The 21,882-nt window shown below is 35.2% G+C and overlaps 1 protein-coding gene across 3 annotated transcripts in view; it reads left to right on the forward strand.

The window, feature by feature from the left end:
• The window catches only part of bur (GMP synthase burgundy), a 68,530-nt gene extending 47,734 nt beyond the window's left edge, over nucleotides 1-20,796 (forward strand). For all 3 annotated transcript variants that reach the window (XM_081736989.1, XM_081736988.1, XM_081736990.1), the window contains exons 7-14: nucleotides 241-406; nucleotides 4,472-4,623; nucleotides 5,799-6,014; nucleotides 10,673-10,852; nucleotides 11,776-11,901; nucleotides 15,637-15,867; nucleotides 18,093-18,281; nucleotides 20,053-20,796. In XM_081736989.1, the coding sequence (XP_081593115.1) occupies nucleotides 241-406; nucleotides 4,472-4,623; nucleotides 5,799-6,014; nucleotides 10,673-10,852; nucleotides 11,776-11,901; nucleotides 15,637-15,867; nucleotides 18,093-18,281; nucleotides 20,053-20,154 (1,362 nt within the window). In that variant the 3' untranslated portion in view covers nucleotides 20,155-20,796. The remainder of the gene's footprint in view (nucleotides 1-240; nucleotides 407-4,471; nucleotides 4,624-5,798; nucleotides 6,015-10,672; nucleotides 10,853-11,775; nucleotides 11,902-15,636; nucleotides 15,868-18,092; nucleotides 18,282-20,052) is intronic.
• The last annotated feature ends 1,086 nt before the right edge of the window (nucleotides 20,797-21,882 follow it).

The raw sequence follows: 21,882 nt of genomic DNA on the forward strand, positions 1-21,882 counted from the left end.
CATAGTCATTGAAATAGTGACTTGTGCTACATTGTACTTTCTCGTCAAAAAGAAGTATAAAATTTCGATTGGGAGATTTATAGAATTGACTCTAAAATATAAATTATAGTGCCTATGCATATTCAGCTTAACATTATGTAAGTTTAGCAAACAAACGTACTGGTAGAAGTCGAAGGATATGAAATAAATGTTATATATCTGGATTCTAATATATAAATATTGTTTTCTTTACGCTTTCAGTTATTAATTAGCGGAGGCGTGGACTCAACAGTCTGTGCAGCTCTTTTACATAAAGCTTTAAGAGAAGATCAAGTGATAGCAGTTCATATCGATAACGGTTTTATGAGGAAGAACGAGAGTCAGAGAGTGGAACAATCACTTGAAAAATTGGGCCTTAGAATAAAAGGTAAATACAAATACTTGTAAATTAGAGAAACTTACAAATGACGACAAAATGTAGACCATAAAAAAAAAAAATAAATAAATAAATAAATAAATAAATAAAAAAATGCTACATGCTTAAATCCCAATATGGATAGATGAAACACACACACACACATATATATATATATATATATATATATATATATATATATATATAGAGAGAGAGAGAGAGAGAGAGAGAGAGAGAGAAAGAAAGAAAGAAAGAAAGAATACTTACACCATAGCCATGAACAAAACCCACAGAAGGAACTATAGACAGGCCAATGTATTAGGATTGTCTTATAACTAGAGACCGGATGTTTAAGCACTAAAAACCTGGAAAATAGGCACTAAAATTTAAAAAAATAGGCATTAAAATGTAACTCGGAATAATGAAGATAAATACTCAATACCATTAAAAAATAGATTCAAGTCATAGATAATGTTCAAAGAATATAGAAACATACTTGTTTGTTAATATCTTTTTTTTTTTATTATATATATATATAAAAACGAAGCTTGTTGTGCATTCCATATATACTGGGTGAACGTGAAAGATGTGCACATACTTCGGGAAGTGATTCCTGACATCAAAAGAAGACAAAAAGTCCTGTTGGGTCTTGTCGAATTCCGCGTCGCGTACGAGTTACAGGGAGGCCAACTTGGAATCAAAAATGGAATCCTGACAATTGGAACGAGAAAAAGGTGTGCACATACTTCGGGAGGTGATTCGTTACATTCAAGAGGACTTTTCGTCTTCTTTTCATATCACGAATCACCTCTCGAAGTATGTGCACTTTCGGTTCCATTCCAATTGTCAGGATTCGATTTTCGATTCCAAGTTGGCACTCTGTCACTTGTACAGGACACGGAATTCGACAAAATACAAGCGGACTTTTTGTCTTGTTTTGACATCAATAATCACCTCCTGAAGTATGTGCCCATCTCTGAAGTTCACCCTGTATATATATTGTAACGTACCATGTGCTTGTGTTTACAAACACCTAATATACATATATATATGTATGTGTTATTTATGTTATATAAATTATATATTTTCCCAAAGAAGGCTTCTTTTGAAGAAAATGCATAGAATAGGCTACATTAGGCACTAAAGCAATTATTTAGGCAGTAAACGTCGAAATAGGCAAAATAAAATTTGCTTAAATCGAAACTATAACCCCCATATAAACTTTAAAACGTTATTTTTGATCATATCTTTAATATTAAAGAATAGGCAGTTTGCCTAACACCCGGTCTCTACTTGTAACCATCAGTGTATATAAAAGGGATAAGGGTCTTATGTAAAAGCAGTTGTGTTTGAAGTGGTGTCCGGATGTTATGAAGGAAATTGTGTGTGTGCGTGTGTGACCAAATCAGTGTGAATAGCTATCCAGACCAGAGAGATTTGAGGCATGATGTACAGAAAATAATTTCAGGGAAACAATATAGCAATATTGTGAAATAATACTACTTGTAAATTACTTCAAGAAAAACGGTAACTATATTAAGTTTTTAGTAGAAATTAGGGTATTGGTTTAAAAATAAAAATTTTTTACTAATCCCAGTAATTATAAAGTAGCGTCATAAATCATTGTTGATATATAACTCTCGATTCCGATAGATTCGATTTAAAAAATGCTAACTTTACATGATATGTCTACATTTGGAACAAGAGCAAATTACCTAAATTTTGAAGATATGTATAAAATACAACTATTTTGAATTCGAGATTTATTTTTTTGCAAGGTAGACTGACAGTGGTAACTCCCACTAACTTTGTTCCTGGCTATATCCATCAATTTGAGTACTTGGTTTCTGGAGGATCCTATTCTAAAATTTACGAAGTATTATAAGTATATGAACGATGATATATATCCTGTGCCATCCGTTAGCAAGTATAGCTTTTTTGTGAAAATGAAAAATCAGCTGTCTTTTGAATACCTTTAATAATATACGAAATGCTACCAAAAGTACATGTCATTTTTATGTGTCTGTGGTCGTGTTGAATATTGCGGTGAGACCTTTCCGTCACTTCAACACAGCTCTCATCCACATCTGCACACTGCTGCAATCTTGTATCCTATCAAAAGCGTATGTGAAGTCGTTCATGGGGATATGTTTCTGACACTAAAATGACACTTCCGAGGGCACTTCTAGATTCAAAATTTCTACTTTGAAATGAATCCTTGTTTTAAAAACAGAATGGCATTACCAAGAAATAGTTCATAGTAATAGAGATGAGCTTCAATGTTGTTATCCAGTAAAACAAAAAAATTCATATCTGAGATATTCTCTTCATCCAGCTGTCGACTGACCTTAGACAACTTCCAAGTGGTCTACCAAAATTCTTTCACGATGCACTGAGAGAATGCTGTAAGGGTACAGTTAATACAGTTCCAGTTATCCTTCTGTCCTCTGTGACCAAGGCCTGAACAGGAGCAGTATTTTCTTCGTTAGTGATACAAATTGACCTTCCTTGGCGGACTTTTGGTGACCTTCTCCCCCCCTCCCTCCCCTATAAATTCATACACGCACTTCTGTACTGTACAGTCAGCAGGCAGCGTCTCAATAAACAACCTTCAACTGGCGATGAATATCGACATGTAGACGAAAACTTTATTAGGCACCGCTATGATGAAATCCGTCATTTCAGGTCACTATCTAAAAAGACTTTCCTTCACATGTCGATTTATTAAAAACGAACATAATTAGAAGCTCGAAATTTTACAGTTAAGCCTTAAAGACAAAATCAATTCATATGCAATTATATTAATATATCCTTGTTAGTTTTGGAACTACGGCAATTTGCAAATTAGTAGAAGTATACCATTTTTCTTGTTCATACGAGCGGATTAATTAGAAAACCATAAAAAATCTAGAATTAAGAAAAGTTTGAAGGACCTATAAAATAAACAACCAACCTTAAGTTTTTCAAAACATGTTTTATTATAATCAGTTTCATGATACGAAAGAACCTTAAGTTACTTGTAAATCTGATAGTAAGGATAAAAGAACGGTAAAGTTTCACGATCGTGTATATTTTATCGAAATGTAGAACGTATGGTAATTATATCAATATTCTTAACTCGGATTTCAAGCAATAAAGAAGGATTAAGTTAACTGTACAGTTTTCGGACTTGCCGTATGTGTAATTATTGTGCTTCATTTCAAGAAAGTTTTACATTAGGAATGTTTTATCCGTAGTTATTTTTATCTTCCTATGCACTTTCCTCAATACATTGAAATTTTCGGAAGGACATGAGCCCTCCCCACTGGTCTGGTGACTAGCACCTGTGCCTTTGGTGCACGTGGTCCCGGATTCGATTCCTGGTGGGAGATCACAAAAAAATAATTTCGTAATCATTCACTTTCATTGATCATCCGTCCCCTTCAGCCTAATGGACATAACCGTGAGACGTTAAACTAAAAGCATTTCATTTCATTCTGGAAAGACGTGAAAGTAAATATCAGTTTTTGAACAGGCGAATGGGAAGTATTGGTTCTTGTTATTGAATGAATCAACGTTGCGAAATTTTAAAGATAATTCTGGAGACAGATGAACTTTTAGTGTAATTTTCTATTGTTTTTATAAAAACTTTCACATCGTGTTGTTTTGTATTAACACAGTTAAAGGTTAGTGAGTGTACTGCCTTCACATAACCAAAACATTGCTGCCGAGAGTGAATTTGATGTAGTAGCTAATAGCTTTGTTTCATATTAAGTTTATACTGTTGTACTTCATTCTTTTAAAAGTTAAATTATTATTGAGTCGTGTTCGTCTATAATTTATTAATCGAAGTAAAGTACAGTCTAAAACAAGAGAAGACTTTCAATAAAATAAATTAGGTGTTTGTATTTCCATCCACATTAAACAAACAAAATGTGGATGAAAAACCAAAGGCAAATATATTTCATTATAAATAACTCCACGAAGACTTCTGAATATACGAGTAATAGATTTGTACTAATGGAAGCTAGTTTAATATTGTTTTTGACATAAGCAGTATTGTATGGTTTGTTAACTCATGATTTGTTAATTTTCTAGTCGTGAAAGCATGTCATCAATTTTACAACGGATCCACAACAATTCCCATAGATAAGAAGGACATAAATTCAAGAACAAGGGTAACGAAAATGTTGTGCATGACAACCAATCCAGAAGAAAAGAGGAAAATAATAGGAGATGTGTTTGTTAGGGTATGTATTGTTCAAATACAAGCAACAAAGTATGAATTTTCGTAATATCGAGAAAATTTATTTCCTTTATTTAGTAAACACTGCTTTAAAGAAAGATATTTTACGTTTGAACTTGGTAAGAATATGATTAACTGTGTATTTACTACCTGTGCTCCCCCTATTAATTGCTATTTAGAACAACAATCAAAGCGAAATACATGAAATATACTGTTAAACGTTAAACGTTTATATTCAAATTTTATCAAAATCAGTGAAGGCAAATTTCTTTTGCGCATTCGGGGAAGTCCTTACTAGTTACAATATACTATTGTTTTCTTATCTGTATTACCACCTGTACTGATTCATATAGTGAGAAATTGGGTAAACAACCGATATTCTTTATACCAATCTTCTACAGATATAAATACAATGAAGTATAAGGGAAGTGTGCAACTTCCTGGGAGTCGAACCTATATACCTTGCCGGGTGCGCAAATCACTGTCCCACCCAGAAGACAGTCCTTTCGTAGAACACCACTTCAAGAGTGAAAAATATGTGGTTTGGTTTGGAAAGGACTGAGAGGCCGGTTGTTATACTAACATGGTAACCCGACTACTATTCTCGATCAAATCACACATTCTGATTCTTCGAATTGAATACATATGATGTGGTATAAAAGTGCCAATCGGATCTCCTTCATAGCTGTGTGGTAGCGTACGCGTTTTCGGCGCTGGAGATCAAGATTCGATTTCCGGCGAGAGCTTATGTGGTTCGAATCATACGTTAAAGTGTAAATCTTCGTTTCATATAGCCTCGCTGCTAAAAATAACATTAAACTCATTAAACTCAAAATCAAAATCAAAGGGTCAACTGTTCCTTTTTTTTATTCCCTCACTAAATGTGTATCATTCAACCGTCATCAACAGTAATATGAAGTACGTAGGTTGACCATGACAACAGATGTAAGTTGTAGTATGGTCCGTGTGGGTTGAATTGACTGGACATTGCTTCAAGAGTGAAAATATATTGGTAGTTTATGGAGAGACTGGTGACATAATTGTTATCACATTTTCATTCGTTGGATTTCTACTGATTCAGTTGTAGTTCAATTATTATGGTCTTTTAAAATACATTTGTATAATGAGATATAGCCTATAGAATATTTAATATATCCGATTATTCACGCATTATTACAGGTTGCGAATGAGGTAATTGCAGAACTGAATCTTAAACCAGAAGAAGTGTTTTTGGCTCAAGGAACGTTACGACCAGACCTTATCGAATCCGCATCTTCTCTCGCAAGTTCAAAAGCAGATACGATAAAAACTCATCACAATGATAGCGAATTAATAAGGCAATTAAGAAACGAAGGACGAGTAGTTGAACCTCTCAAGGATTTCCATAAAGATGAGGTAATCAAACACATTCATTTGGTAGTGTTCGTTCAGCTTATATTAAACGTTGAGATATTCTTTACGTGTACAGTCGTAGGAATGCAGTTAAGGCCTGTTTGTTTAAAGTGTGCGTATAGTTTCATTCAACAGGAAGCAGAGATATTTTTTACATGCATATACATTGTCATAAATGTAATTCTTACTTTTTAAAAATATACCTATTTTTTTATTTTTTAAATCGTTTTTTCAACAATTCCATATTTTAAGAGGACTACTTTTGTACTTTGTTTCCCTTCTTGCGACTCATTGCTCGTATTATTAGGAAAGGAGGCGCGGGTGCGGTAGACAAGGTCTTGAAGTTTGGTAACTTCGTTGACACACAACATTTATTGGGGTGGTAGATATAAATTTGCTGAAGGAATGGCTAGTATGGCAGTAGACGGGTTAGTTATTTATAATTTGAGTCTGAATAAAAAAGTGAATAAGTACTAATCTTTGTACTACAGAGATGTCTTGAAGTATTGAATATTGCAATTAATCCAACTAAATAATAATAATAATAATACGAGACGTCAGAGGATACAAAACTTATTTCTGGCTTCTGTTCTATATTCTTAAAGAGAGAAAATTATTGGCCATAATTAAATGATACAAGAATTTTGGAAAGTAAACAGAAACAATAAAAATGCTAATTTTGTATTCACTTATAGAATATGAAAGTAAGTGCTAACGGGTACAATTGTAAAGTTTAGTGAAAGCATGAATTCAGAACCTATATAATTAAATTTTACATAGAGTGAAGATTAAAAAAAAAAAAAAAAAAAAATCATCTAAATGTGAGTCAGGCGTTTCTTCATAAAAGAGAGAAAACTAGCAATAAGTTTCGTACCCTTTTTTTCATATTGACTGGACTAATTACGATATTCGATTCTTCAAAAGATCTCTGTAAGGTTATTTTAATAATGTGTTCCGTACGCACAAATTTTCAAGTTACAGAAAATTGAATAGTTCAGTATTTGTCTTTAATTATATTTGAATAAGAGGAAAAAGTGTGAAGCGAAAAAGAAAATAAAATAACTGTTCAATTTTAGTATATTTTATTTTGCAAACATTTATCAGTTTTTAAAACTATTTTACACTAAAGTTTTTTTTTTCAGTGATAAAAAATTATATACCTGGCTATATGAAATTTTCGTGTAACCCGCGTGGCTCCAAGATAAGGGGTGCTGTGGAACAAATAGGGCACTCATTTAGTGTGCCCATTTTCCTAGCTCTTTTTTTGTTTCAGTAACTATAAAAACAGTCAAGCTGCTTTCGTTTGTGAAACCTGTTTGTTGGCTACCGTCGGTTCCATTGAAAAGTGGTAACAATTAAAAGATCGTATCATACACATTTGCAATGGAATAGCTACGTACAAGTTGCATATCAGTTTACATCTTATATATCAGCTTCCTCGTTGCTATATGGTTAGCGTACACAACTTCAGCATGGGAGATCAGGGTGCGATTCCCAGTGAGAACTCATGTGGTTCTGATTCCACGTTAAGCTGTAAATGCACGTCTCACATAGTCTGGGTGCTGAAAAGAATTCCAAACCAACCAACTAAATAAACAGTAAAAATTATTTCTGCAAAATTAAATCATTACATGTAATAAATATCTGAGTTTGCCACTCCCAGTCTATGATTCAAATATAACTTCAACTGCTAATTATCTACATGCCACATTCTTTTTTTCCTTCCACCTTGACAACAAATTTAGATAATCACGTCAGTTTCAGGAAGAACTGGAATATTCATGCCATCTTATCCGTCATGGGTTTTTGTTCTGGATTCACATTCATCCTGCTGCTGGGTTTTAACCTTCAAGGAATTGAAACGAGTTGTTTTTTCACTTTGTAACATGAATCAGATCGTCGTTTACCATATTCTTTTTGTGGGTTTTCCAGGAGGAAAATTCTTCGAACACGTGACCAAAAAAAAATATCGGTTAAAAGTCAGTTTTATGTTGATGCTGAATTTGAATTTTGAGTCCCGTTTTTGGCGGTAATCCGTTTGACTCCAGAGTTAACAAGAATATATACGTACTGTGAACTTTTCCAGTCCGAAGGCCTACACTTGCACCAGGAAGTGCAAAATCAATTAATAGTTTTTACACGATACAAAAGCTGTTAAATTTGAATTTAAGTCTCCTTAGTCGCGTTTCTGCTTTGTTTCCGGCGCCAAAATTAATACTGGCATATATATCATATTATTTTAATTTTGCCAGAGACTAATGTCACCTGTCATCCGCACCAAAATAAATGAGTAAACTTTCCAAGATTAAAGGACTAACCATGTCATAAAAATGCCCAAATTGGTCAGACTATTTATTGCGTCAGTTCGAATTTCGGATCTCCTTCATCTGTATCTCTCTTTGTGCACTACGCCAAATAAATACAGATAAAGAAACATTCCCAGTCATAACGTTGTGCCAAGAATGTTCAGATCAATAATTCCTACATTCTAGGCTGCTTTGTTTTCGAAATTTTATTACTGCCTTTTTTATCAATTAAATGTAAAATTGTGTATAATATTTCAAATATAAACATAATCCATACATTAATTTGTTCAAGTATCTAAAACTAAGATTGATTTACTTATTTAGTTTTAGTCATTCAGTATATTCATAATTTGTCGATGATCTTAGAATAATACTAGTATATATTAAATGTTGTACGCAGTATATCCTAATATGTGAAGTTTCTAATTCGCCAAATAAAAATCCCAATGTCTCGTAACAAAAACAAACAAAAACGCAGTTTGATACAGCTTGGCTTTACGAATAATATACTAGTAAAAAGTTCAGGAAGCCTTACGGATTTTGTAGTGGATTTTAAATGGTCACATGGAGCGGCTTTGGCTTAGTGGTAGAGCGTTCACCTCTGGTGCATGGGATCCTTGGTTTGATTCCAGCTTGCGCCAAGTGAGGTTTGTGGTGGACCGTGTGCGCGGATTTTCTCGGGCTTCTCCCGTTTCCTCCTACTTTCTCCATTCTACCATTTTATTCATTTCTTATCATCACCGTCTCCTCTAGCCTACACGACATACTGTGGGACGTAAAATTTAAAAGATTTTAAATGACAACATACAACCATGAAGATAGTACTCATAATGTTCTAACCGGTATTCTAATTTTCATATTTCTTAAAATAAAGGTGATTGCAACAAGAAAAATAATAAGTAATTTATTTTTTAAAATTTGTGTACAGAAACAATAATAAATGTAATGCAAAAATGTACAGAAAGCACACTACGAGATTACATTTTTGTGTTAACATCTACTCACGAATTTTGGATAAAATCAAATAAATATGGGACTTTATTTTTCAAATACCTTATCTGTGTAAGCCTGGGAATTGAAGGTAAATAGAGAACATTGCATTTTTTATATACATGGGAAAGAAAATGTTACAAAAAGAATATGTTCTTAGCCTTTAACTGTTGTCAATAAGGGTGAGGGAATAATAATAATATTATTTGAATAGGCATTTTTTTATCTCAAGCCTATTAATAACAGGAAATATATAAATAAAAAGAGAGATTTAATTTGTATAACATTAATGTGGCCTGTAAATCGGGAAGAAATATTTTGTTTGTTGGAATTTAGCGTCACTTTTCAGCACCAAGACTACAGGAGATGTGAACTACATATAGCATAAGGTGGAATCGGAACCACTGTAATGCATTCAAATTTCAAAGCGTTTCCACCGGGAATCAAACTCGATATCCCGTACACTAAAAGCACGTGCATGTTAATCACTAGACTAGCGGGTAGTACAGGGCAGAAATATTGGAACGCATATTTTCCCCAAGATTACACAGCGCAATGACCTGTATGAAGTTACATTTATTTGTGATAAAGAGATTGAAAGAACATGAAACAGATGCTAAAAGCGAAAACCTAGTATTGCAGTTTCCAAAGCACATTAAAGAAAACTACACAATATAAATGATGTTTTAATTGTTGTACAAAACTGACAATAACTTACAAAAATCGAAAATTAAATATCACAAGATTTAAAAAATAAATATATAATTTAATCAAATTTTTAAAAGTAGGAACGAGAGATGGATAATTTAAGTCACTTATTAAGCTTTGTCGCGGAGAAGAAAGAGGAACAGTCTAGTGACGGTGTCACGAAGCGCAATATATAAATAATATGATAAAGCTCGTATAAATAATTGGTGTGCAAATTCCTTAGTTTATTAATTTGCTATTTTTTCACCTTAGTACTTTTTATCTATCTTTTAACCTTTGAAGGACGGTCTGGGTCGACTTGAAATGTAAAGTCCAGTTTTATTTAGTGACTACACTAATTTTTGCGTAAGTTAAGGATTTTTCTATCTATAGATCAAACGGTAACAGACAGACAGGTTTCACTGTATCGAAGTGTAGAAATTCAAAACCAATTGAACTGGAGGAATAAGAAAGTGGCTTATCAATCTTTTATGATGACTACTGATACGATCCTCCTATAGTAACTGGTAAGAGAACAACCTTTCAGCAGAGAAGAGATTTGCTGAGGGCTACTTTTTACCAAACATTCTGTATTAAATAAATTGAATTCTGAATAATGAATATGAATATATATATATTGAAACATGTTATGTAACAGTTTTTTTTCTTCCTTTTTAGGTTCGATTACTTGGTCGTGACCTAGGTCTTCCACAAGATCTAGTAATGCGACATCCATTCCCTGGACCAGGCCTTGCAATTAGAATTTTATGCGTAGAAGAACCATATATGGAACGAGATTTTTCAGAAACTCAAGTTCTAGTGAAAATCATAGCGGAATATTCTCAAATGCTTCAGAAGGTATTAATATCTCTTCGTTTCTGTTTCTTGTAGTTTATTGTTGTTTTGGGAAGGAAGAAGCCTCTTTGCTCCATATCGTATTACTTAATTTTTAATAAATCTTACTGTAGAAGCACGTCATTGACTGTGGAAGTAAGTTGTCAGATGAGGCAATTGGGCAAAGTAATGTAACTAACTCTGCACTCGTCATATTAATCATGAGTGAGACTATATCTACAGTTTAACATAGAATTTAAACAAAATATATTTCTGCTGTGGATCAAACCGGAGATCACATGGACAGAAGATTAAATATTAATATCTTCATTATAGGTGTTCGCAACTGATGCGTAATCAATATTTAATCAGATACGTAGTCAAACCGCAAGTCGAGACATGTTTGTATTGTTTATTGTCATTACAGTACATTTTGCCATAGTTTGATGTGTGTTCGTAATGGACAATGTTATCTATATTCCTCTATTTTCCTTTGTGTTCTTTCGACCAGTTCTTCTTGAACCTAGAGCATAAATCGATATTTCAACTATGTATTTAATTTTATTTCAATATAAAGGAAGCTTCACATCAAAACGCTGGAAAACTCCTTTGCCGGTAACTTAGTAATTAGTATTCCCAATTTAAATGCAGGAGGCTCAAATCTGAGTATGTGTGGTTCTGGTCCGATATTAAATAGTAGATAAAATATATAGAGAGAATTAAAGAATATGGATACGTACATTTCAAAGTACTAGTAGACAGACTGATTTTATGTCAGAAGAGTGTTTCTGAAAAAGTTTAAAAAACGCTCTTATAAGAAATAAAGATGGGTCTTCTTCAATATCGATAATTGCAGCTAAATATTTGGTAACACTTTGAATGTTTTTTAACATTTCGTTTCACGAGTGTGTGAATATAAATAAGTTTTTATTTTATTTTTATTGTAGAAACATGCTTTACTAAATCGAGTAGAAAGTGCAACATCGGACGATGAACGAATGCAGCTGGAGAAAGTATCCAGTAAGCAACATTTGGCAGCAACGTTGTTACCAGTGCGAAGTGTTGGTGTTCAGGTACGTAACATGCGAAATAAGTGATATTAATATAGCCGTAAATAATAATAATAATAATAATAATGTTAACATATATTTGGATTAATAAAACATGGTAATAAAATTCTAATTAAAAACAAGACATATCCAGATAAGTTCTGAAAGTGCTGCAAAACTAGACAGTCAGCAGGACGTGTATACGCAAGAACACACAGCCATGACATGGCACGAGCGCAGTCATGTGCAGGCAGTGGTGAGAAAATTATAGTGTTGTAAACATAATTAGGCTCATACACTCCCGCTGAGTGTGAGGTACATGTGATAATCAGGTTTCTCCGTGCTACGAAGCTGTCAGTTTGTGAGATCCACAGGTAGTCGTGTGAAGTATATGGACCGGACGTCCTTAAATAAAAATATGGTCAGATCATGATGCAGACAATTCACAACTGGCCACACCAATGTACACGAGGAATACCGTAGGGGCAAGACCATCCATGGTTACAGCTGAATTGGTGAAAAGTGTGCAGCAAGAAATTCTACAGAACCGCGGTTCACAACATCCAAACTTTTCAAAACAACCAACAGCGGACCACAAGAAGAAGCGCCTAGCGTCCGCTTTGAACTTCATGCTGCGTTACCATCAGGAAGGAGCAGTTCCTCGATCGTATCGTCACCGTGGACGAAACATGACACCCAGCGACTTCCAATTTTTTTTAAATCTGAAGCGATGCTTCGCGGGACAACGTGTCAACAGCGCAACTGAGTTGCAGATGGTTCTGACATCCTGGTTCCAGTCTTTGATGGCAGAATTGACAGTGTTACGACAAATGCGTCAGTGAAAATTGTGTATATATTGAAAAGTAGGTTATGTATCACTAATATACAGAGTGAAAAAAATGTATGATTAGATCGGGACTCGAACCCGGGACATTCGCCGTACCGTGCCGATGCGTTAACCGCTACGCTACCCAGTTCGCTTCCGGAACAGCCATACATTCTCTTACTCTTGAAGTCTGTGTTTCACTCAGAACACGTGGTTTGTACTACAACTTCCTTTTGTGCTTGGACAATTAACTATCCATATTCAGAACATCTTTAATGGTTGTATTATCACTATATTATACTACACTATGTAATATAATGATAATACAACCATCAGGAGTGTTCTTAGTATGGACACTGGATTGTCCAAACACAACACGAAGTTGTGGTATAAAACATGTGGTCTGAGTGAAAGAACACCGACATCAAGAGTGAGAGAGTGTATCGCTGTTCTGGGAGCTGACTGTGTACCGTAGTGATTAACACATCGGCACTGTACGCTACAGATTCTAGTTCGAGTCCCGGTTCAGTTATGCACTTTTTAACTTATGTATCAGTGAATTCGCACCTATAGAGGAGTTGGTGTGTTAAAAATGTTTCCTTCTTTCGTTAATATGTGTCACTAACTCCAGAGTAGTAAAATAATTTTCTTCTCATGGTGGTCTTTCATTTTACAATCGATCTAAACTTACTTTCTGGATGCGCCTCGTAGAAGAAAATAATGTAGTTATTTATATATATTAAAAAGTAATGTGCAGAAATGGTACACCATTATTTGCCTGACATATTTCCGCAGACACTGGATTGGGAGAAAAGGGGGGCCTATTGGAGTGGACACCTTACCTCAGTCCTGCATATTTTGCTATACGGAATTAGTAAGTTACAAGAAAATTTTAAGGAACACTGGATGAAGTGGCGTAATTCAGAAGTATGTGTGTTTGTTCAACCTTCCGATTAAAAAAAAAAAAAAAAAAAATCCTCCACAGAAGTGTTCACATCCATGTATTTTGTTTCAAAAAGAGTTTTAGAACGCATGTTAGTGATTGACTAATCAGCGAAGACCAGTAACTGCCAACTGGATGTTTTTTGACGTCATAGTTTGCTGCTCGGATTCTCAGCAAACCATTCACAGAGAGCAAGAAGGCAAGAAACCTAGAAGTTATAGAAGACAGTGGTAATCGGGAAACAAGGCATACTCGAAGGTTTTGCTGATACGCTACTCATGGATTCATGACTAATCGAACACTGCCCACACTTGTTTTATTCCATTCAATCTATTTCTTTGCTCAACGTTTCTCTCTCTCTCTCTCTCTCCTGGCGGTGATCGTAAAAACCCGCTCCTACCCCACACATTGGCCAGTTGGAAATGTGTGCCCAAGATTTAACAGAATTCAAAGCGTATCCTTATCGGATATTTATTATAATATTATTATTGGAAATCTTCATTATGAATGTGAAGATATGATGTCTAATGTTATTAGCGCACAATGTGACAAAATCGTATGAATACAATGACCGTAAAGGTATATTGTTATTACCCGTATCAGTGTATGAAACAAAGATGTAGTACAGGTTAGTTTTATTATTAGACAGATCTACGACCAAAAAAACTGCGTGTGCGTTTTCCTGTGGTGTTAAATTTTTGCAAGCTCAATACGAGAAAAATACTCAAATTCCATCACATCAGGTTTTCTTGCAAATTTAGCTTCGGCATTTGCCATTGAAAGTACAGTCGTGCCAGATATTCTCTTATTAGTAAGTTCTACGTTTAACGGTGAATTCTACAGTGTTTATAAGAAGTACAAAATAAGGAAAAATGTAGAGCAATTAGTGAGAGAAAATGAGGAAATATGAATATAATAGGTGAAGGGAAGTTTAGACTACTGTTAGATGCTTAAACGGGAAATCCGAAGATAACTAAGAGAAGTATGAAAGATAATAAGAAAAAATGAAATGAAATCTTTGAGTTTTACGTCCCACGTTTATACCAGTGAGGCTAAAGGAGACGGTGATGATGAGTAATGAATGAAATGGTGGAATGAAGAAAGTGGGAGGAAACGGGAGAACCCCGAGAAAACCCACACACACGGTGTTTGTTCACCACAAAGTTCACTTGGCGGGGGCTGGGATCAAACCCGGGACCCCAAGCACCAGAGGTGAACGCTCTACCATTGAGCCACCGCGGCCCCGATAATAAGAAAAGATTTCACAGATCAACAGAGTAAATATTAAAAATCTGTCAACCACAAATGTGTCATGAGTGGCAAATATACTTCAGTTGTACATGATAGATACGTTTTGTTTTAAATGACAAATCAGTGTGTTACACTCCCTTATTAAATCAAAAGATTCAATATACTTCAGGCAAAAATTTTCTTGTAGGCCCTATATCTCGAGAACTGCATATAGTGTAGCCAAAGCAAAACTAACAATTTACTCAGTATGATGTGCTTATTCCGTAAAAAATACGAAAACTCGATTTAGGGGCCGTCCCAAACTTTTGTGGCCCCTGATCCAAAATCTAATTATTGGCCAAGATCGCAATCTTCTGATGCATTTTTTGGATCATTCCTAAAATTATTGGCCAAGATCAGAATCTTTTGATCCATTTTTTGATCATTCCTAAAATTCTTGTTTTGCAAGCAAACTGTACGTGATAGGGAAAAATGAAAGTAACTTTCAGATTCAGCATACCCCAGAACATAATAATCAGTGCCATCATTGATTGGTGCATTGGAAGAAGTGTGTTGATCAGTTCAGCACTTGATTCCACGATCGGTAGCTGCCCTGTCTTTCACAATATGCACTTACTGTATATATATATATATATATATATATATATATATATATATATAGTTTTATTTTGGTATGATTATCATAATTCATCATTGTTAACACTATTTAACAGACGCACTTTGTTTTCTAATATTTCAGGGTGATTGTCGAACGTATAGTTACGTTGTGGGCATCTCGTCAGAAAGAGAACCGGACTGGGATGATCTGGTGTTTATAGCGCGACTCATTCCCCGAGTGTGTCACAACGTCAACAGAGTCTGTTACATATTCGGAGACCTTATTCGAGATTCTGTTACAGATATAACACCAACATTCCTAACGTCGAATGTGCTTAGTACACTACGACAGGCAGATTTCTTAGCAAATCAGGTAATCATTTTAGTTGTGTGAGGATATTCATGATTGAGCATATTTAACAACATGTTCTCGATTTGATTTTTTTTTTTTTTTTTTTTTTTTTAACTCATGGAATTTTACTTATAATGTGTTTCCATTGATTTATCTTTACTTTGCAGCAAAGTCTCGTTAAAGTACTAGTATTGATATTTTAATTTTATTTGTGTTATTGTGCTTTATTCTTCAAAAAAATAATCTCGGAACACTTCATAACTGCATGTTAGATTTTGTAATAAATTAACTTTATTCTGTAGATCAGGAGTTATAGAACTGAGTATATAAGTGGTAAAAGTTAATTGGTGAACTGAAGGAAAATGTGAAGATCGTCAATTCTCAGAAGTTATGTAATTGCATGAGTGAGTCCTTTCATAAAATAGTTTTCCGTACTAATGCATTTAGACTTTGTGTGATTTATACAGAGGTTGATTCATTTGTATTTAGCCGTATTAGAATGGGCCACTTACCTAGGTAATGCCCCACCTCTACTGACTGTTGCACGGCACCGAAGCTTCCATTGCGAGAGACTACGTACTCGATGATGGGACAGGAGCCGCTTGAGTCCGAAAGCACAATAGTCCATTGGGCTGGCATCTGGACTCGTGACAGGGATGTTAGAGAAGGGAATTTCCACAATTCCAGTTTCCTGTTCCTGTTCCAGCGATGTTTCTGTCGTGTGTCTAGATACCTTGTCGTGGTGCAGTTCAACCTGGTTCACGTCTTTTCCGTAAAATGCTGGGATATTATGCTGGTACATTTCAGTCAGAACATGAGTCTGGTAGTACGTAGCATTACATTAAGTTTGACGTTTTGCTCTACTTTCTGGAGTACAAGGAATTGGCCACAATCATAAATCCTTTTTGGAAAGTCTCTGCGTACTGGCAGAAGAACGTGCTTCGGCCCTTTGCGTCAACAGGTCTGTACGTAACGCCACGAACTTTACCACAGACTGTGAGGTAAATCCACGCCTCATCAAGGGTAACAACAAATTTCACCGATGACTTGCGACATGCACACTGCTCTTGTGAAAGACCGTGAGGCGTAAATCCATGTGAATGGTGCAATTAATATATATATATATATAATGTGTGGGGGGGGGGGATTTTCGGAGGTCGCCATACGCCGAATCTCACGTAATAGCAGCGGGGTCCTCTTCACGGGAGGCTGGTTTCTAGCTGGTCGCGTCAGTGTGGTGAGCCCAGGACTCTACTGCATATTTCTGTATAATACAATTATCAGTGACACGAAAATTATGATAATTACGATGCGTGGCGTCGTGAACTTAGCGTCGGGAGGGACCACAATGAACCCCTCCCAGAATCTGTTCTGTTTCGGCGGGATCAAACTATGCTCGACCACATTGCTCTACTGAATGACTAACGAGAGAATGTTGCTTGCCTCGTGGCAGTCTCACGGCGATGAGTTGCACACGCGCGGCACAGTTGTACATTGACTTCAGCTCAATATAAACGAATCAACTTATGTATTCTAGGCAAACGTTTTACTACTTATTTCTACACCATTCAAGCTGAAATAAACTAGCCTACCTCAAGGTAAAAACAGTAATCTCCTAATTGTATACCTAGTAGCTGAAAACTGCGATATTTCGGATAAGTCGGCAAGTTTTTTTTCCTCGAGGATTATACATTCAGTTTTCGTATGGCTGATTTTGTGTTTGGCCATTGATTATATTGACTGATAGGACGTATGGAATACATATTACGAAATAAAATCAATACTCACCTAATTGTATTTTCGATATTTCGGGTACGTCAGCGATTGACCTTTTTCGAGGATACTAAAGTTAAAAGCATGTTAAAAAAAAAAAAAAAAAACTCTTTGCGTAACATATATTAAGCTTCAGTAATCCTCGAGAAAGGATACTTGTTGGCGTATCCGAAATATCGGAAAGTTTTTCAGTTCCTAGAACACAATTTCCTGAGGAATGTTTTTATCTTTTAATATGTATTCCATTATAAACTTGCACGTTTAATTTTCGCTTTCTTTTCTTTCTTCCTTTCTTCTTCTTTAGGTGAGATTTTCAATTGTGGGACAGACTCAAAGTATACATGACTCATCGTTTATATAGTTTTGTTTGTCTTAACAAATATGGAAGAGTTATGATGTGTTCAAGTATACTATATTATATCAAATGGAGAGATACTAAAAGTATTTCTTTTCATTTATTTACTTTTTTTTAGGTTCTTTCAACATCAGGATTTGTGAATAAAGTTAGTCAGATGCCAATTATATTAATTCCGATCCACTTCGACCGTGACCCGGCATCAAGGATTCCATCATGTCAGCGGTCAGTAGTACTACGACCTTTTTGCACCCACGATTTTATGACGGGAGTTCCAGCTGTACCTGGTCGAGAATTGTCACTTGATGTAAGTAAAGTTCTGTACTGCTTTTCAGACGCACAAACATGTAAATTCTTTCTTTGAAGTTTCAAGCAATTTTATTCATTGGGATTTTCCATAACGTGTGTAAATGCCAGTGATACAAGGTTATTTCAAAGGAAACAACCATGACTCACGTATAATTACACTCAGATACACGAAGAAGGTGTTCAATAGAAAAGTACAGAAACTATCTCACATCATAATTCTTTTTCAGAGCAGAGGCTCAATTTGAGCCCTCATTTTCATTTGACACATACCAAGTCCATATTAATTTCTGCCTACACATTGTAGCATATCACTATTGGGTGATAACTTCTTCGTTGCCTACTTTGTGATGGATGGTCGGAGAGGCTTGTAGACTGTCAAGGGTGACCAAACTTTTTAGGTTTGAGGGCTGCTTTTTACTTCAAAAATCCTACTTAGAGGGAATGATAAAACAGCAACAATAATTGATATAGACAATGTGACAGCACCGCAGGCTACCTCTCACTGTTTGCCGGTCGACTAGTAGACCACGTTCACCACGTTGACCACCCTTGGTCTGTCTGTAACAGAACTTTAGAGAAAACAGTCGTGGAGCATGATATTGTGAAACATGGAAATCACGGAAGATGTTGGATCAGTGTGGCCAAACTATTTATTTGGTAGCCATTTCTGATAGAAAAAGGGGGATACCCCGTCCTGTTGGAAGATAAAATCTAGAATGTCCTATTCCAGGTACAGCAAAAGTAAGAGACTCTCAGGTAGAAAGGATTCGTGATTGTTTCCTCATCGAAAAAGAAGGGACTGGACACTTTCTCATAAGTCTAGCCTAAAGTACATTCACTTGGGAACGTTGTGCATATGTTCTTCATAGGATTGTGGGCTGTCCGTCTTCCAGATTGTAGCATGAGGTTTATCACTCTATCCGAAAGGTGTATTGGTCAGTGGAGATTCCATGAAATTTTGGTTTCGATTAAAGTTTTTATACTTTCGCAGCAAGGAAGTCGCTTCACTTTGGAGGTTTCGATGTCCAGAACAGTTGCAACTGATAGGGATAAAATCGCAGAGGTTTGAGTGGAATCCTCTATTCAGTTGTAGAATATGTAATTTTTTGCTGGCTGATATGGTAGATTTCTATAGACTTCGTATCTGTATTTGTTTATATATGACCGCTCTTGCAGCGTTTAGTAATGGAGGACCAAATAACTTTTGCCTGCATAGCAATCTCTTTCCTTAAAATCGAAATGTCACTTATTAATTTGTGTTCCCACTTGGTAGATCTTAAAATGTCCCAAAATTTGGTACTCTTCCAGTTGATATCACCTATTACATACCGGAATATCGTTAAATGCAAGTTATGAGTACTTCTAATCGGGAAGATTTATTGTAGATAGTAATTTCTTGTATGTAGTAGTATCTTTTTCTAAGTCCAGCAAAATTGGAGATCGAAAAATACAAGAAGCATGTGTTAAAAATTAGAAAAATGTACAGAGAGAGAGATTATTATATGAAAGAACTATGAAGAGTTCCTAGTAATTCTTCCTTATTAGGTGAGCCAATACATAGCTGAAAATGAGTACTTTACAGATGTTCCATAGTTTCTTTAAACTTAACTAAAATGGAGAACCACTTAGTTTTTATATCCAACCGTATAGCATGATGTAGGTGCTTGTAATGATCTTGATATTTTAAAGAATTCCGACCTTTACTGAAGGTCCCAATTTACATAAAAGTGTATCTAAATAATAAGTAGTTTCTTTCTTATTTTTATTAGGTTGTGAATAGAATGGTATCAGAAATTCGTATGGTTCCTGGAATATCCAGAGTCCTGTATGATCTCACATCTAAACCTCCGGGAACAACAGAGTGGGAGTGATGGTTTTGTAGTATGTGTTCAGTGAATGGATGTTTTTAACTTTTTTTTTCCTGTTTTTTCAACTTTGGACATCACTGCAGAGGACATTACCTGTTAGCAGTGACTACATGTGAAATTTCTGGACCGGGCAGATGATTTAATAACGCACTTCCTCGTAGAAGAATCAAATCAGTGTCTTCACAGGATTATGAATTCACAAGATCTGACCTAAATAAAAACTACTTTACTTGACAGTCTGCTCTAGAATGACTTTGGGTGGAGTAGGTGAGGTGTAAATGTGACCTAAGAGCTGTGAATGTGCTGCATTGTTAATATATATATTTTGTGAGTCGAACTATTTGATCATTGTCATACTTTTTTTGGGCAGATTTCAGCTTTTAATTTGAGGCCATTGTAATATAAATTTTGAACTGAATCGTACGTTAGTCATTGTTAAAATTCGAGACGTTTTTTGCAATTGAATTTAGTAAAGGTGGAATGAACTAGATGCCTGTATTTGGGCTCTCTCAGGTCTGTACAGCACGAAGTACACTATGCAGTCCTATCTGGTGACAGGAACTTTGGTTGTAAACGTAACATTTATTGTGAATAATTGTCTCGGCAACATAAGGCATTATTATAATAAATTGCTATAAAGTCTTACCATTCTTGTATTCTCATTTAATTTAGATCCTAGCATTTATTTTGTCCTCAGTTCAGGAAGATACCAAGTAAACTTCTTTGTTTTTGTGTGCGTGCCCAAAAAGTACGTGAAAGTCTTATACGATCGTGTTTAATTTTCATATACAGGCAAAAAATTTGTATATTTTTAATGCTGTTCAGAACTTATGTAATTAACAATAATCATGTTTCTTGTTGAAGAATATAGATGAGAGCCTTTGGAATGTAAAATAAAGTTTGAGTGAGCTTTATCAGCAATGCGCGCTAAGTAAACAAATTGCAGATAGGTAATATTAGTTTCACTAAAAGGATCACTGGTTGCCATTTCTCAGACATACTGTAGTCTTCTCTTGATACCTCGTGCTAAAGTATTTACTAGTAAACCACAAAGAGGCCCTGAATTTATCTAATGTGGGCATAGAAATCCATTTCACGAGATTTCAGTGAGTTATTGATGGTACATTCAATGGAGCTATGAATTTGATTAATTTTCCGTTGAATATGGATTTTTTAAATGTTCTTTTAAAAATTAACCATTGGGATCCTGCATTAAAGACTGAGAACGGGAATATTATTCACTTTATCCAAAACAAATATAGACAAAGCGATTCGCAGTTGTATATAAACTTGATCAATGCTCTCAAGGTATATTATGCAAATTGGCTTATGGGTGAAAGCAAATAAGTCAGGACACTGAAGGGCAAAAACCATAATGCTTCCACCATAACATGTTATACATCCATAGAAAGAGAATGAAGTGTAGTTACATGTTTTGCAGAATTTGTTGTGAAATTGTTGTCTATTGTAAGTAATCAGCTTCTTTGTAACAGAAAGTGCATTAATGTGCTGTTGTGAAATGAAAGGCAAGTGCATCGTTTAGTTATTTTTCCACTGAGCATGTGTGCAATACTTTCACTATTCTTCATAGAAATGTCATCTATGGAATGCCAGGCCAAAACGGAAATTATCAGCTCTATGTGGGTAGGTATCACTAGTAGCAGCGAAATCGAGAAGACCCGTGTTGTAATGTTACGTACGTCACGGAAAAAGTGGTTAAGTTTATCCTGT

This window comes from Thermobia domestica, chromosome 13, assembly GCF_964235325.1.
Source record: "Thermobia domestica chromosome 13, izTheDome1.hap1.1, whole genome shotgun sequence".
Classification (NCBI taxonomy): Eukaryota; Metazoa; Arthropoda; class Insecta; order Zygentoma; family Lepismatidae; genus Thermobia; species Thermobia domestica.